Source organism: Gymnoscopelus braueri (genome assembly GCF_963280865.1).
Source record: "Gymnoscopelus braueri genome assembly, chromosome: 12".
NCBI lineage: Eukaryota > Metazoa > Chordata > Actinopteri > Myctophiformes > Myctophidae > Gymnoscopelus > Gymnoscopelus braueri.
This window is the reverse complement of record NC_137614.1, coordinates 43856287-43872146: the sequence shown is the minus strand read 5'-3', so window position 1 is coordinate 43872146 and position 15860 is coordinate 43856287. Positions and strand designations below refer to the sequence as shown.

At 45.5% G+C, this 15860-nt stretch overlaps 1 protein-coding gene across 1 annotated transcript in view; it reads right to left on the bottom strand.

The window, feature by feature from the left end:
• cdh26.1 (cadherin 26, tandem duplicate 1) overlaps positions 1-14799 on the bottom strand; it is a 29115-nt gene extending 14316 nt beyond the window's left edge. The window contains exons 1-5 of the mRNA XM_080445636.1: positions 14694-14799; positions 10707-10763; positions 10433-10525; positions 9902-10063; positions 8248-8395 (exon numbers count right to left, since the gene is read on the bottom strand). Coding sequence (XP_080301762.1) covers positions 8248-8395; positions 9902-10063; positions 10433-10525; positions 10707-10763; positions 14694-14723 — 490 coding nt within the window. The 5' untranslated portion in view covers positions 14724-14799. The remainder of the gene's footprint in view (positions 1-8247; positions 8396-9901; positions 10064-10432; positions 10526-10706; positions 10764-14693) is intronic.
• Positions 14800-15860: the final 1061 nt, after the last annotated feature.

Here is a 15860-nt window from a genome sequence, read left to right as displayed (position 1 = left end):
AATAAAACATTGAAAATAAAAAAAGTGAAAATGAATGTCATGACACCTTTAAGTACAATTTTGAGGTATTTTTACTTTCTTCAGCACAGTTTTTTATGCTTTTACTTCTACCCCACTACTCTTTTTACACTACAATTATTTGAAAACTTTAGTTACTAGTTACTTTGTAGATTTTGATTATTATTAGAAAACATTAATCAACCACTTCAGCCCTATATACTGTTGTGATGGGCACATGAGCAGTACAGCCCTGTGGCACCTGTATCTGTGAATGGGTGTAACATGGGAATCAGTTACCTATAGATTTGAGATAGTGATTGGACGTGCATTGTATTGTCACGCTGTCATTGGCTGTACCTGTGTGCTGTGCTAGTTTGATAAGGGACGTCAGCGTTTCCTTGTTCAGTGTTAATAGGGTTTCTCAAGGTTCAACAGCACGGACGGAGCGTCTCCCGTTCTGTGCTAGAACAAGAGGACCCAAGTGATCTAATACTCACCTATAACCAGCGAGCAGTGTGTGTAAATGTTATCATCATCCTGACCTGACCTGCATAATTGTAAAGAACTGTATTCGCCCAGTAAAGTCTACTAACCTGGATAAACGTTGTCGTGCACCTCCTTACCCACTCCTCTACACCCAGCAGCACGACAAATGGTGCCAGAAGCGGGACAAAGACATCAAAGGTGTGTAGAATCCGGGAATACAAGTTAAAAAGTCCAGAGAAAAGTTTGTTTTGCAAGCCAGCTGTATGCACGTTCCGACGGCCGTCGCGTTACAAACGCAAATGAGCTGCAGCTGCTGCGTGTTCAATGTGATCCGTGTGTTTGCTAAAATACTCCTGATAACTACATGTGCAAGAAAGAAAAGTGTATAAATCCATTGACTGTAGAAGACGGCTGTAGGAGACAGCTAGTGCATGCCAACAAGTGCTTTAGCTGCGCAGCACCGCAAGGAAGCGGCGACGTTGGATTGACTGTACACTGTAAAAAATCACGTTGTGAATTACCCCAAAAAAATACACTGTAAAAAATATTTTTGGGTGACAACCGAAAAAAACCCTCAAAAAATCAACAAAAATGGCAGGAGAAGGGGAAGGAGCAGAAAACGTTGTACCAGCATCAGCTATTGATCCTGACCAGCCCCCAACATGGCTGCAAGCACTATTGACTAACCAGAATCAGCAGAACCAACAACTCCAAATGCTGTTAGCCCCTGTCTTGGCACAAATTACTGCAAGCAGCAGCAGCAGCACAGTAGCTCAACCACCCACATCAGGGGATGGAGTCCAACAGCCCCCACCAGCAGCAGCCTACAGAGGGGATGGAGTCCAACAGCCCCCATCAGCAGCCTACAGAGGGGATGGAGCTCAGCAGCTCCCACATACATCAGCTGCTTTAAGAGGGGATGGGTGGGAGAGGACCCAAAACCCTGCACAGGAAAGACGATCACAGTATTCTGATGCTCCCCTACCTTTCCCGTGGGAAATCCCAGAAAGGCCCCGTGAGCAGATTACTGGCCCCTTTGCAGCGGAGCTGAGTGTAATAGAACAGCGAGCACGCACCTCTGGTCCTCCCAGAACAGGCCCTCCTGCAGAGCCAGATGTTAGACGCAGAGGCACTGAGCGTGGAACCCAGCACTTACAGCCGACCTCCACTGGTGAGCAGAGGTCCAACAGCTCTAATCGTCAGAACCAATACCCTATGCAATACCCTATGCAATTTCCCAACGCTAAGCTAGCCATATTTGATGGTACTGATGATTGGGAGTCCTTCTTACTACCCTTTGAGCGCCAAGCCAGGAAGTATGGGTGGGGCTCGGTGGAAAGTGTGGATCGACTGCATGAATGCCTAAGAGGAGCGGCCATACGTTATGTTTGCTCACTGCCTGAAAACATCAGAGAAGACTATATTCTCTTGAGAGGCCAGCTTAGCCAACGTTTTGGTCAGCGGGACCCCCCTACTACAGTCAGGAGAAAGCTGGGTGAGCTTCGACAAGGCAAGGAGTCCACGGCTGAGTTCGCGGAGGAGGTGCGCCGTCTCGTTACCCTTGCTTACCCAGGCGTGGATCTAGAGCTACAAGACCAGCTAGCAACAGATACCTTCCTCAAAGGACTCAAAAACCAAAAATTGGCATATGAAGTCATGAACCGTGACCCAGGCTCCCTGGCTGAGGCGCAGAAACTTGCAGAGGCTCATGACCACAACTACAGAGCCACTATGGGACGAGAGACTGAAGGGAGGAGTAGAACGCGACGGATATCCTGGGCTGACGAAGAGGCTGACGTTGAAGATGTGCCAGCAGTGTCACGCAGAGTGCAAACCCCACAGTACGTTACCACAGACCAGTTTGCTGCATTGACAGGTCAAGTTACTGCATTAACCGACCAATCCAAGACCCATACCGACCAATTCAAGACTATAATGCGGGCATTGGAGAACCTGCAGCTGCAGTCCAAAGATTCTCAAGCCAACGCGACAGAGTATCGACGTGACAGACAAGGTCCCCGCTCCGGGCAGCAAGGCCGCATGCGGTCTCAGTCCCCGAGTCCCACACGTGGCCCGACAGGCCCGTGTTTTAGGTGTGGAGAGGAAGGACATTTCCGTAGAGACTGTGTCAGACCCCATACCCCACCCCCTACGCAGACCAAAGTTGGACAAGAACACGACCAAGTCAAGCCTGCAGGTGGACAGGTCAGCCAAGGGGACAAGCCCCCTAGATTTCAAGTCAGCCGCACTGCAGCCAGAGGGCCAAGCCTGCAGGTTTCCTTAACTGTGAACAGCATACCTACCCATGCTGTGGTGGATACTGGAGCGGAGACCACTGTCATCTCAGAGGACCTGTATAAGCAGCTGGGAGACCAGGCTGACCTACAGGAGACACACCTCGACAACGCAGGGGTGGGAACAGGCATGGCAGCCAGACGTGGACTGAAGGTCACATTCAAGATCGCGTCTAAAACAGTTGAATGGGAGGTCCATGTAGCCCCTATACGTGACTCTGTCCTGCTGGGCCTAGACTTAATGATGGCTACAAAAGTCGTGATCTACGCCCACGGCAGGGTTTTCATCGGCGATGAGCTGGTGCCATCCAAGATAGTGGGAGGAGATGGACCAGACTACTGCATATCGAGAGTGATCCTGGAGAAGCCTACCACCATTCCTCCAGCATCTGAATGCATAGTGTGGGGCGAGGTTGAGGATCCAAAGCCAGGAGTCCCCGCTGTACTGGAGCCGCTAAGCATCACTGAAGCTGTGGCCTCCGGAAGCGTCGCTACAACCATGGAGAAAAGAGTGCCCGTTAGGCTCTGCAATCTCTCAAACAGCAAGGCTGTATTGCAGACAGGAGCCTGTCTTGGCCTCTTGGTCGAAACGTACCCGGAAGAGTCCCCCTATCTAACCAGTCCAGTTTTAGAGGACGAGAAATGCAGTTCTGGTGAGCAGGTTGGAGGCGTGAAGGTTCCAGTGATTAGGAGGGTGGCAACAGCTACAGACCTACCCGAGCACCTTCTAGACCTGTATGCCGCTACAAGTGAAGCACTCAATGAGGAGCAGCAACAGTGGCTCATTGAGTTACTACTGATGTACAGATCCCTCTTCGCAGAGACAAGTACAGACCTGGGGTACATGTCAGCTGTGACTCATAAGATCGACACCGGGGCGTCCAGGCCAGTACGTCAACCTGTGAGAAGAACACCTCTCGGGTTTCAAGGGGAAGAGGAAGCGCATCTCAAGGCCATGCTGGAAGCTGGTGTCATCACCCCTTCAGCCTCAGAATGGGCATCCCCCGTGGTGCTAGTTCGTAAGAAGGATGGAGGAGTGCGTTGGTGTGTGGACTACCGCCGCCTTAACAGTCAAACAGCCAAGGACGCGTACCCCTTGCCGAAGATTGAAGAGTGTCTGGATGTGCTTGGAGGAGCCTCCGTCTTTTCGACTCTCGATCTCCAGGCTGGATATTGGCAAATAGCTGTCGATGACAAAGACCGTGAGAAGACAGCGTTCATCACCAGATACGGCCTCTATGAGTATACACGTATGCCATTCGGGCTCTGCAACGCCCCAAGCACCTTTCAACGGGCCATGGAGCTGGTCCTACGTGGACTTCAATGGGAGACGTTGCTAATCTACCTGGATGACATTATCATCCTTGGGAGAGATGTCGATGAGAGCCTGAATCGACTTGCAGAAGTTTTCCACCGCCTGCACAGCTTTGGCTTGAAGCTGAAGCCATCCAAGTGTCATCTGCTTAAAGATGAAGTGTTGTTCCTGGGCCATATTGTCAATGGTGATGGAATCCAGCCAAATCCAGCGCTCATCGGGGATGTTGTTACATGGCCAACACCCACCAGTGTCCCAGAGCTCCAGTCGTTCCTAGGCCTGTGTAATTACTACAGAAAGTTTGTTGCTGGGTTTGCGGAGATCGCCTGCCCACTAAGCATCCTTCTCAGGAACGACACAAAGTTCCTGTGGGCAGAAGAACAGGAAGCTGCATTCACAGAACTGAAGCAGAAGCTAACAACGGCCCCGGTGCTGGGGTATCCGACAGCAGAAGGGAAGTACATCCTTGACACAGATGCGTCCGCCCACAGCATTGGAGCTGTGTTGTCACAACTTCAGTGGGGTGAAGAGCGAGTGATCACCTATGCCAGCAGCATCCTTTCGCCGACACAAGAGAGATACTGCGTCACCCGGCGTGAGCTGCTTGCTGTTGTCCGCTACACTCGGCAGTTCCGCCACTACCTACTTGGCAATAAATTCCTGCTGCGAACTGATCACAGTAGCCTCACTTGGCTGTTCCGGTTTAAGCATCCAGAAGGTCAACTGGCCCGCTGGCTGGAGGAGCTAAGCCAGTACGACTTCGACATCGAGCACAGGGCTGGTAAGCGCCACTGCAATGCTGATGCCATGTCCAGGCGGGGTGCAGAGAGCGTCGACAGCTGTGATTGCTACCAAGCCGGCAAAGATGTAACCAACCTCCCCTGCCTGGGGTGCAAGTACTGCCGAAGACTTCACGAGCAGTGGGCAAGATTCGAAGATGACGTCGACGACATAGTGCCACTGGCAGTGAGGCGCGTCGTCACAGAAGAGGAAACCGTGAAAACTAACGGTGTCACAAATAGTCCTGGAGAGGTAGAGAGCAGTCCTGATGCCTCAGAACCTGGGACTCCGACCGTAAACTGGTTGCAACCACTCAGCCGTGTAGAACTGGCAGAAGCACAGAATTCAGACCCTGTCCTCTCCATTCTCCACAAGTGGAAGGAGTCAGGGGCTCTGCCCTCAAAAGACCAAGTAGCACTGGAGAGCCCTGCAGTAAGGAAGTTCTGGCTGTGCTGGCCTCAAGTTGAGCTGCATGGAGGAGTTCTATGTTACCGCTGGGAAAGAGCAGGAAGTGACACAGCCTCTTCTCTACTGTTAATTCCAGCTTCAATGAAGAAGGAAGTGTTGGAAGCTGGCCACAATCCACCTCAGTCTGGTCATTTGGGGGAGGGAAAGACCTTGGAGCGTCTCCGGCAAAGCTATCACTGGTATGGAATGGGAGGAGATGTCCATCTGTTCATCCAGAGATGTCAGCACTGCAATGCCCGAAAAACTGCAGGACCCATGAAGAGAGCAAAGTTGCAGAGCTACCAAGCCGGAGCTCCTATGGACCGTCTCCATATGGACATACTTGGTCCATTTCCAGTATCCAGTTCAGGAAACAAGTACATCCTTGTCCTCATTGACCAGTTCACTCGATGGGTGGAGGCGTTCCCTGTTCCCGATCAAGGAGCTGAAACGACAGCCAAACGTCTGGTGTACGACTTCGTAGCGCGCTTTGGTGCCGCCCTGGAGCTGCACACAGATCAAGGCCGAAATTTCGAAAGTTTCCTGTTCCGAGATGTGTGTAAACTCCTCCAGATCACGAAAACCAGAACAACTCCGTATCATCCGTCTTCCAATGGGCAAGTAGAGCGGTTTAACCGTACACTGCTCCAGATGATCCGCTGCTACGTAGACCAAAACCAGAAGAACTGGGATGAACACCTTCCACTCCTCACCGCAGCCTACCGCAGCTCTCCACATGCAGTCACCGGATTCACTCCAAACAGGCTGATGCTTGGCAGGGAAGTACACCAGCCGCAAGATGTATGGTCTGGTGCAGCAGAGATGAAGTCAAACAGGATGGAGGTACCAAATTTCCTCCACAGTCTGCAAGAAGGATTGCAGGAGGCTCACAACACAGCAAGAGAGCATCTGAGAACAACCCAACAGCGACAGAAGAAGGTCTATGACGTGCGAGCTCAGGAGAGAGCTTACAATGTTGGAGATCTGGTGTACATGCGGGATACCACCAAGAAGAAAGGACAAAGCCCCAAGCTCAAGCCACCCTGGAACGGCCCATATGTTGTGTCTACACGTTTTGGTCCGGTCCTCTACGAAATACAAGGGCTTAAGCGCAAGAGCGTGATGCACCACGACCGGCTAAAGCCCTATGACAGCGAAGTGATTCCTGCATGGATCAGACGTCAAAGAAATCGAGTCATCCAGCAGGCCGACAACTCTACAGAGTCCCCACCAGAAACAGAATACGGACTGGAACTACCACTGACTGGTGATGGAAGCAAGGATGCTTCAGACTCGTCGACGGAGCAACGCAAAAATGGAAGCAAGGATGCTTCAGACTCGTCGACGGAGCAACGCAAAAATGGAAGCAAGGATGCTTCAGACTCGTCGACGGAGCAACGCAAAGGTGGAAGCAAGGATGCTTCAGACTCGTCATCGGAGGGACAACAAGAGTCGATAAGAACACGCCTTGGGCGTGAAATTCACAAACCAGGGAGATACCAGAGTTAGACTGAGTTAGGAAGAAGAAAAGAAAAAAAAAAGGAAAAAAATGTTTATAAGTGCAGTATTTCAGTCAGGAGCAGACAGGATGTGACCATTGTTTTGTGTTAAAAAAAAGAAATTAATCTGTACTGTTTATTGAAGTTCAATTGATGCTGCTATACTTGCTGAAATGTGAAAGAAGCCTGTGCATTTATTTGAAGTTATTTCATGCTTTATTTTGTACACTTGCACGTGTACTGAAGGGACTCAGTACTCTTGGAGGGGGGTTGTGTTGTGATGGGCACATGAGCAGTACAGCCCTGTGGCACCTGTATCTGTGAATGGGTGTAACATGGGAATCAGTTACCTATAGATTTGAGATAGTGATTGGACGTGCATTGTATTGTCACGCTGTCATTGGCTGTACCTGTGTGCTGTGCTAGTTTGATAAGGGACGTCAGCGTTTCCTTGTTCAGTGTTAATAGGGTTTCTCAAGGTTCAACAGCACGGACGGAGCGTCTCCCGTTCTGTGCTAGAACAAGAGGACCCAAGTGATCTAATACTCACCTATAACCAGCGAGCAGTGTGTGTAAATGTTATCATCATCCTGACCTGACCTGCATAATTGTAAAGAACTGTATTCGCCCAGTAAAGTCTACTAACCTGGATAAACGTTGTCGTGCACCTCCTTACCCACTCCTCTACACCCAGCAGCACGACAATACATTTCGGCCATTTGAAAATTGCCGCTCTACAAGCTCACAAGATCTTTCATACATTTGAAAACTTGAAATAGGACATTCTGCATAATGAGTACTTTCTACTTTTGCTACATTTTGATACCAATACTTTTGTACTTTTACTAAATTTTGAATTCAGGACCTTTCCTTGTAACAAAGTATTTCTATATATTTCTATATACTTTTACTTATAAGTAAAGAGTGTGAGTACTTTTTCCACCACTTGGCCGTTGGCCTAGGGGTTATGCGTCTTGCTCAGGGACACATAGACCGGGGTCCGTGGGGTCGGCAGAGTACCTTCTGGTTCCCAGGCGGCCTCTCTACCCATTCAGTTATGGCTACCCCTATAGCCGTTTGGTAGGTGTAATCTATTAATATAATTCCTTGGAGTTCATTCGTTTTACTTGCCTTAGAAGGCCAGGTGTTGTACAGCATTTTCACTTTATTCTGATAATAAGATCAAATCAGTGTTTCAAGAAAACTGCACAACTATGGCCGTAGAATCTGAATACAACTTGTAAATTGTATGGCTTGAATTATCTCTTGATTGGTTATCTATTGCAAATAAACTTGAGTAGGCTGCCAAGCAATTTACTGCAAGTGAAACTGCACTACTGCAGTGGTATAACTGTACGAGGACAAATACGAACTTGACGTGACGTGGAAAACAGCATGTCAGCTGTTGATGTTTTCATGTAATCACCTGCAAGCACGCTCTCCTTGACGGTGGCTTTCATGACAGGGTATTGAAAGTAAGGTGCGTTGTCATTGATGTCATGCACCTCCACATCAAATGACAATGTCCTGTCCAGTAGCTCGTCTGTATAAAAGTCCAAGATATCAAACGAGATCTGTGGGAAAAAGAAAAACATCTTATCATCGTAACAGGCTCAAGTTGCATGACAGACAACAGCCAAGGTTTTGGGTCCTCCAAAGTTCTTTAATTCCTGGAAACTATACAGAATTAGCAGAATTAGCTTGCCATGCTGTGGTAGGCTACTACATGGAAAATAAATTGTGTAGCTACAGGGGAGAGCAGATATAATGTTTTGTCCAGACCAGTGGTGGACAAGTAGCAATAGCTTACTGCAATATATAAATGCTCTATCACAAGTAAAAGTCCGGAATTCAAAGTACAAAAGTATTGGCTTCAAAATATACTTAAAGTACCAAAAGTAAAAGTACTCATTATACAAAATGTCCCATTTCAAGTCCTCAAAATCAATGAAAATCTTTTTAAAATAGCAGATCTACAAGCTCACAACGCGTCACAACTTTGCGGCGCATTGGGAGCTTGTAGATCGGCTATTTTCAAATAGCCAAAATAAATTCACCTGTTTCCTAGGCTGTGTGTTTTCCACTTCCTGTCGATTTCATTGGATATCATTGGTCATCTGACCAGTTTCATTGGATTTCATTGGATCAAATCGACAGGAAGTGGAAAACACACAGCCTAGGAAACAGGTGAATAGGGCTGAAAGTGGTTAATGCATGTTTTGTAATAATAATCAAAATCTACAAAGTAACTAGTAGGCCTAACTAAAGTTTTCAAATAATCGTAGTGGAGTAAAAAGTACAAAATTTGCCTCTGAGATGTATTGGAGTAGAAGCAAAGGTATTGAATTTTGGGAATACTCCAGTAAAGTAACCTCGATCTCCAGGCTTTTATTTTTTATTTTTGCTAAAAAATGAAAGCCTAGACCAGCGAGTCGATGTTCCAGCATAGGAAGTGGGAGTCATCCTCAACCAACCAGAGTGCAGTGGGTGTCGCTCCAAATGTTATGCGGAACGGGGCGGGGGTGACGGACAGATCGGTGAACCAATGGGATCCCACGCATTCTCTCTCCGGAGATGTTAAACCCGCCCCTCTATGCCAGATATCAGGCACGCTAGGGCAGTCTACCAGTAAAGTAAAAATACCTCAAAATTGTACTTAAGTACAGTACTTGAGTAAATATACTTAGTTACTTTCCACTACTGGTCCAGACAGTGGTTCTCCCTGAGTGTGGGAATGACTGATTTATTCTGTGTGCATCGATTATCCCGATGTACAACAGGTGCGTAGTCACACCTATCTCTGAGTCCAATTACAGAAGTTTGACTCCCAAAGGTGTGGCCAGGTGTGAGTCAGCCATCACCCAGCCTACAATAAAATTATTTGAAGCAGATACGTATATATTTGACACACCCACACACACGCACGCACACGCACGCACAGGCACACACACACACACGCACACCATTTTGAAGTGGAAAATTAAGTGCAAAACGATATATCGCAAGCTCTAATGCCATACAATAAACCTTCAAAACAGTTCTAAAATACTTTGGTTCATTGCGTGACATTGTTGTCTTACATGGAACATCTCATGTTCCTCCCTGTTGATTGGCTCGTGGACGAAGACCATGCCAGTGGTTTCCTCTATGGAGAACACTCCTCGTGGTTCCGTATCCACACCCATCCCCGAGATACGGAACTTGTGTTTGCCTTTCTGGTCACCTATTTTGTCGTTAAACATCTGGTGAGAAGGAACGGCAAGTTTAATTGCACGGCATGTTTCAAAAGTGAGTTACACAAAACATTTAGCATTGAGATATAAGACACAGCATTAAGACACATAATGAAACGATATTTGTATGAAATGAAAGAAAATCCCACACAGGCACATGTACAGTACACGCACGCACACACGCACACACACGCACACGCACACACACACACACACACACACACACACACACACACACAAACACACACACACACACACACACACACACACACACACACACTGTTGATTGTACTGTTCCTGGCCACCATCTAATGAAGGCTAGTATATCATTATACAGTGTGTTTTTACCATGTGAAATGTGGGGTGTATCTACTGTACCTGAGCGGCCTCTTTGGGGTACGGTCCTGGATCTTCTTCTACTATTTCAATGGTGGACAGAACCCACCGTCGTTTGGAACGTCTCAATAGTTCCTGTTGGACAGAGAGGGCGGCAGAGACAGCAAATGATGGTCCGTATTTCAAGTCCACGCACTTTTTATGTTAAAAAATACTTACACTATAATGTATGAATTAAGCCTGGGATTTATGTCATATAGACAGTACAATACAATCTGTATGGAATGGTTTTTGAACGATCAAAGACTTAACACACCCTCTTTGGCCGCCTCTTCATTGTGTGGTTTTGTGCCAGGACCATCGCCAAGGCAACCTAATGATAGCATGGGAACATGACGTTCATATTAATTGACAATTACACCCAGCACATAAAATTGTTGCCAGGGTTCCATTTGTAAAAAACAGGTGTCATGCTCTCAGCGCCATGCCCTGCAGGGCAGCCTATATGACAGTTGAAGTAAACTCAACAGATACAATGGGAATATTGAGCAACAGCTGTGTAGAAAGCAAGCCATAAACCTTTTTATCTATTCTTTTGTCGACCAATTTGTAGGTCGATTAAAAAAGCAAACCTGAAATTATATCTGTCAGTCTGCTTCCACTCATCATTCATCCATATTTCCCTGGTATTCATTTCACATACATTCTTCTAATCTAAAACAAAGACATGTCACCCATTTTAGTAAAGGCTATTTCTCTGTTTTAAAGGTAGGGTAAGTGGTTAAAATAAGTGTTAAATAGCTCTATATTCTGATAGTACTCATTGCTAGAGTGTTTGTTCAGTAACATTTGTCTCCCATTTCTCTCCAGCTCTTTATTAAACAGAAAATGCATTTTCAGTGCTCTCACCTGATTGGCTTAAAATGTACTATATTCTGTTTACTAAAGAGCTGGAGAGACCCCTGTGACCGAACAAACGCTCTGTAGCAATGATTATTATCAGAATATAGTACTTTAACCTTTTTAACAACAACAACAAAAAATAACAAAAAATAACGGTATAATAAAACCAATATGTGAAACCACATGCCGTAGCAATTCATCTCATCTAGAACATATTTCACAGATCATTGAACGATGCAACATGCAAGACTGAGTATAAATAAAGACATGTGTTACTTTTGTTTGGCTGGCGGCAGACCTTGCAAACGGTGACGCTTGGAATACAAGCAATTTATAATCAGATGTTGGCATTAACTGTAAACTAAGACCCCATGCAATTTTTAAACAAGCTCAAAAAGAGCACCTATCACTCTCACATATTGAGCCGTTGCTTTAAAATTGATCATTTTGGCAAATGACATGGTGGGGTTGTGTGACCCAGTTACAGCAGTAATTTGACCTCTGCATTTTCACCCACTAGTGGACTATGCTATTGTGTATGCACTGTTATGTATGTTCACCCACTGTGCACTAGTAGGGTTCTGAGATGATGAAACCTCACATGCAACTAAATTAACATGCAATATTCAAAGCAGGTGATATTATCACATGCAAAAAAAGCATGGAAAATTAATTCTCATTTCCTCACTTTTCATTTCCCAGCTACAGTATGTTCTCAGGATAGCAAGTGATAAATGGCTTGCTTACTTTAACACTTTCAGTGTTACATTAACACTTAACCGTGCATGGCTAGGCATTCCAAATGCTTTACTAACTCTGTTCTTTTCTTGTTCTGTTCTAGTGTTACTTGATCTCTACACCCAAGCAAAGTGCAACAAGGGCTGTTGTGGCCTTATTGGGGCCCTAAGTACAATTATTATTTCAACAACCTCCACCCTTCAAATAAAAATACTGCTGTCAAACTGTGTACTGTACACTGAAGGGAACGCAAAGAAAATTTTAACGTCAACACAAATGTATCTGAAGTGAATGGCAGCTTAGAGGTAAATAATTACATTTACGCATGAAGCACGCTCCTGTTCTTCAGCACGTGACTCATATTTTGATAGTTTTAAACATTTTGCAGATGCTCGTCTCATTTTGAAGGTTTTAAATGGACTTGCACCTCCTCTACCGAGTCATTTTGTAGGAAGGAAGGACAGTAGTGGCAGGATATAGCGGCAGAGGGGACTGTTGTACAACACAGACGCACGTTTGGGCAAACTGTCTTCTCTGTTAGAGCCTCCCAGTCTTCCTACTGAATTAAGAGAGCACCAATTACATAACTTTTACATTCAAACTTCAAAAGAGATGGCTTAAAGAAAAACAAACTTGCAACTATGGGTAATTATTATTACACCACCTCAATTCTGACACTGCTCTTACATACCCTCACTGCTTTTAGTTTTTTTATGTGGAAACTGACATATTTGTGCATTATCCCGGGTAAACCAATCAATCAATCAATCAATCTATCTATCAATCAATCAATCAATCAATCAATCAATCAATCAATCAATCAATCAATCAACAAATCAATCAATCTTGAATTTTAGTAATGTGATGATGTTTTCCCCAGTTTTCTCCCCAGTTTAGTTGTTGACAATTTCCAAATGTACTGTGGCCCGCGTCACTGCCAACCCCTACAACTGGCCTGGACAGGGTGTAGACTAGCATGTACCTCCTCACATACACATGGAGTTACCTGCTGCTTCTTTTCAGCAAGGAGTTTAACCAGGGGAATGTGCATTAACGCACACAATGGTTCACACTATCTCCCCCTCCCCGGGAACAGGCACTCTGAACAGGCCTCTCTATAGTGCAGTGACAAGGACACCGATCCCTCACCACGCTGTCAAGCGTGTTGTCACAGCAGCACCCGGCCAAGCTGGAGGCACCGCTGTGAAGAATTAAACACGAGTCTCTGCGATGGTGTGTGAGTGCCACACCTCTGCACCACCCAGGCACCACCCAGACACCACCCAGATGCCCCGGGATTTGTTTACTATAATCGCTTCTCTTTCACTTTCGGTTGGCAGCAATGTGATGCTCTAGCTCTCAATGTTATAAAATACTAAGTATCTACTAACTGTCATGATTTATGACTTTCATCTGTTCGTCTCAACGGAAACCTCCACCCTTACAGATGGAGACTCATAGGGATCATTATGTGGTCAACCGAAATCACAACACTAACGAGATATGAACTTCTGCTACTGCTGTGATTTGTAGTTCTGTAGGTGAATGGGATAGGGGTCTCTCTTCTCCTCACCATCAGTATTTTACTGGGCAGCCAAGACAGAGAAAAAGGGGCCGGCCTGGACCGCTGGCGTAGCGGTCCAGGCACCTAGGCTCAGTGTAGCCTGACAGAGTGTCGCGGGTTCGAGTCCAGATCCCGACGGCCTTTGCTGCATGTCACTCCCCATCTCTCTCTCCCCATTTCCTGACAGCCTATTGTCCTATCAATAAAATAAAAGCCCAAAAATATGTTTTTAAATAAAAGAGAGGATGGCCGGGGTCCCTAGCCGAGAGTGGTGCCTCTTCTGTCTATAGGAAGGGGTGGTCCTGAGACAGTTATTTGTACAGTATAGGAATGTTTTTGCATTCTTTTTCACAAATGCGTGGAATCTTGAACACAGTCGTTTCAACTTATACTGTCTTTGTCAGTGAGCACTGCTCGGCTGTAGAAACTGGATTTGCATTTTGCATTGGTGTAACGCTTTTTATAATATAATAGTAGTAGTACTACTGCTCTTAGTTTTTTTCCCCTAATAAAGTTGCTGTTTTTTCGCCCTCTCCCCCTGGCCCCCACACACACACACATGTAAAGCGGCTTTGAGTACTTAGAAAAGTGCTATATAAATTCCAGGTATTATTATTATTACTACTACTACTACTACTACTACTACTACTACTACTACTAATAAGTGTAATAATAATAATAATAATAATAATAATAATAATAATAATAATAATAATAAGGGTAAGTGTAATAATAATAATAATAATAATAATAATAATAATAATAATAATAATAAACTTCATGAATAATATTGCAAAACTAAATGTTTTACATAAAATGAAATATTTAATCAGAATAAAACACCATGATCTGTATATGGTGAGTGCCATAACTAGGCAGACATTTTGTTCTGCTGTTTACCAGCTGAAAAGCAATGGGCAACCTGCTCTCCTTACTAACAACAGACCCACTTGAAATTGGAACTCTTTGCTCCAACACAGTATGGCCCATCTGTAGCTGAATGAAACAGCACAGATCGACGCGTACATTATCAACCCCAGCCGGTGGCTCATAACTTCAATACATCCATACAATAGAATAGAAAAAGTAAATGCCTACCGTCAGCAACAGCAGAGAAAGATTCCTCATGGTGATCTTGATATCCTCTCTGTGAGCGCTCACCTGCTGAACAGGCACCTGAGACCGTCAGCACAAACAGTGCACTGTGAGGACAGCCCACAATGCCTCCAGGGCAACTGCGTGTCCTATTAAGCAGCCTATACAGACGTGTTTGTTCATGTGTATTGTGTGTGTTTCACATAAACGTGTTGCACGTTACCGCGTGATGAGTAATTGCAGTGCATAGTGAAGGGTCGTAGGTCTATGTTTTCCGTGGAACGTATGTGTAATGTGTATGTTATGAACGTAAAGGTTGCAGTACTGTGTGAGAGAATGCCTTGTAGCACTTCACTTGTTGACAGAGAGGGCTGGGCTCAGCAGGTATACCTGATCCCTCCACCAGGCTCAGTTTACCATGTCTTATTGAAGGATGACCCAGCGCACATAAGCAGCACAGGTCGGCCCTGTATGCAAAAAAGGGGGGGATGGCATTTAAAACCGGTTGTCATGAAGCTGGCTGTGTGTTTTCTCTGCTCCTGTTCTCTCTCGATCTTTCTCTTTCTGTTGCTTTCTTTCTTTCTTTCTTTTTTCTTTCAAACATCTGTTTCATTTTCAAAATATTCTTAATGAATTGAATACACAGGACCACAATGGAAACAATTGCCCTCAGGGCTTTTTGCGTTTACAAAATATAAACTGACCTCTTTCCCAACCCTCTGGTCTCTACTACCCATTCTCTCAACCCCACGACCCACCCAGCAGGCTGGACCGCAAATTAATTATACTAGAATGCAAAACATTAATAAATACAGAAATATATTAGATAATAAGAAAGAATGTAATCTTACATAAAGCTTGATTTAGCATTCAAGGGAGCACTATGAGTCATTGTTTTCCCAGTTACAGCGGTGAAATAAGATAATGTGGTTCACGATTCAACAAACTCAACCTTTTCCCCGTAGGGTGAATTTAATTTAAACTTTTCAAGTTTTAGATGAAACATCCTTTAGCCCTCAGGAATGCCAACTACTACTAGGCCTCGCCCCCAGGACTCATCTTCTCCCAGCTCACTTTGCTACTCTGGGTTGGCTCAAGGTAATGTTACATCTCTCAATGGGTCTGGTCTTCTCAGAGGATCAGTGCCCAGATACCTGTCAAACTACAGGC